Genomic DNA, 1,820 nt, shown 5'->3' with positions numbered 1-1,820 from the left:
GGTGGGGGCAGGGGCGGCGCTGCCACACAGAAGGTGGAATAGCCCCATCTGTGGGGATCTGAACTTGGGAAGAGGGCGGGTGGGCATTCAAGACTGGGCAGGCTGTGGGGGTGTGGGGTGGGGGCTTGGAGGGCTCACCCAGGGTCTCGATGACCACACCTGGGATGACCTCCTTCAGGACCTCGCAGTTGGTGTGCAGGGCTGGGTTGGAATTCATCTCCAGCAGCCATACCTGCACCAGACGCCAGTCAGATTCTCCCCACCCTGAGCCCACTGGGCCAGCAGGGCAGAGGCCCTGGTCCTCATTCAGCCAGGTGGCTCTGGGAGATTGCTTCCTTTCTATAGCGTTGCTCCCCTGTTTGTCCACTGAAACTCTGAGGGTCTGAAGCTCTGGCCTGAGGGGCTGCCCTGAGGAGGGGGTGCAGGTCTGTCCCAGCTGCATAGGAGGTGAGCCTCGTGGATACATCCATCCCCAGGGCTGCATGCAGGCAGGGTGGGGGCTGACTGCAGTGTCTGCCTGGGGCCTGCCAGTGTGGTTAGGGTGTGTGCAGATGGCCCCTGCCTCCTTGCATCTGCCTCCCGTGCCCCCGCCACCCAGGAGAGCACCTTGAAGTTGTCATCAATCAGGAAGTCACAGCCGATGAGGTCAAAGTAACCCAGCTTGCACTCCAGCTTGGACTTGGCGGCCAGAAAGCAGTGGGCCATGATCTGCTGCATCCGCTTCTGCAGGGAGACAGGGAGGCATCCTGGCTGTGGCCTGTAGGCCCTGATCACACCCCAGGTCTGAAGAGCCACAGCCACATCCCTCACCGGCACTCCCATCTGAACCCACACCTGTACAACCACACCTGCCCCCACGTTCGTGCACTCAGCATCACAGGCTCACAGCCAGAAACTCAGTCAACAAAATCCTGTGCCAGGCCCTGGAGATACACGAGTGAGCAAAACTCACAAGAAATCTCTGCCCTGGAGCAGTTCTTTCAGAGCAGAAGAGACGGATAGCAAATGGGATACATAAAATCTCGAATCTTGGTGAGAACGGTGAATTTTGTCGTTTTTTAATGTGCTCTGGTTTTATCCTCTGCTCCCCAGCTCAGCTGTAGCCTCAAAAAACAACGGCGTGCATCCCCAGAACTGGAGATAGAAAAAAGACCTCATTTATGAAAAAAATTGTAAGTATTTGTTTTCTTATGTCTGGTAGTTCTTTGGAAGATCCCACTTGAAAGGACTAACAGAAAGTATGAGGGCCGGGTGTGTGGCTCGCAGCTGTAGTCCCAGCACTGTGGGAGGCCGAGGCAGGAGGATCACTTGAGCTCAGGAGTTTGAGACCAGCCTGGCCAACATGGTGAAACCCCATCTCTACTAAAAATACAAAAATTGGCCGGGCGCATAGCTCACACCTGTAGTCCCAGCACTTTGGGAGGCCGAGGCGGGAAGATCACTTGAGCTCAGGAGTCTGAGATCAGCCTGGGCAATAAAGTGAGACCTTAGCTCTACAAAAAAATTAACAAAATTAGCTAAGCATGGTGGTGTGTGCCTGTAGTCCCACCTACTTGGGAGGCTGAGGTGGGAGGACCCCTTGAGCCCAAGAGGCAGAGGCTGTGGTGAGCTGAGATTGTGCCACTGCACTCTAGCCTGGGTGACACAGTGAGACTATTTAAAAAAAAGAAATATGAGGCCGGGCGCGGTGGCTCAAGCCTGTAATCCCAGCACTTTGGGAGGCCGAGGCGGGTGGATCACAAGGTCAGGAGATCGAGACCATCCTGGCTAACATGGTGAAACCCCGTCTCTACTAAAAATACAAAAAACTAGCCGGGCGT

The 1,820-nt window shown here is 55.3% G+C and overlaps 1 protein-coding gene across 1 annotated transcript in view; it reads right to left on the bottom strand.

Annotated features, from left to right (window-relative positions):
- The window catches only part of TTLL10 (tubulin tyrosine ligase-like family member 10), a 27,734-nt gene that overhangs the window by 10,865 nt on the left and 15,049 nt on the right, over positions 1 to 1,820 (bottom strand). Inside the window, exons 8-10 of the mRNA XM_012001996.1 lie at positions 607 to 723; positions 139 to 232; positions 29 to 63 (exon numbers count right to left, since the gene is read on the bottom strand). Coding sequence (XP_011857386.1) covers positions 29 to 63; positions 139 to 232; positions 607 to 723 — 246 coding nt within the window. The remainder of the gene's footprint in view (positions 1 to 28; positions 64 to 138; positions 233 to 606; positions 724 to 1,820) is intronic.

Source organism: Mandrillus leucophaeus, unplaced genomic scaffold, assembly GCF_000951045.1.
Source record: "Mandrillus leucophaeus isolate KB7577 unplaced genomic scaffold, Mleu.le_1.0 Scaffold672, whole genome shotgun sequence".
In the NCBI taxonomy this organism is placed as follows: Eukaryota; Metazoa; Chordata; class Mammalia; order Primates; family Cercopithecidae; genus Mandrillus; species Mandrillus leucophaeus.
This window is presented reverse-complemented; position numbering and strand designations above follow the sequence as displayed.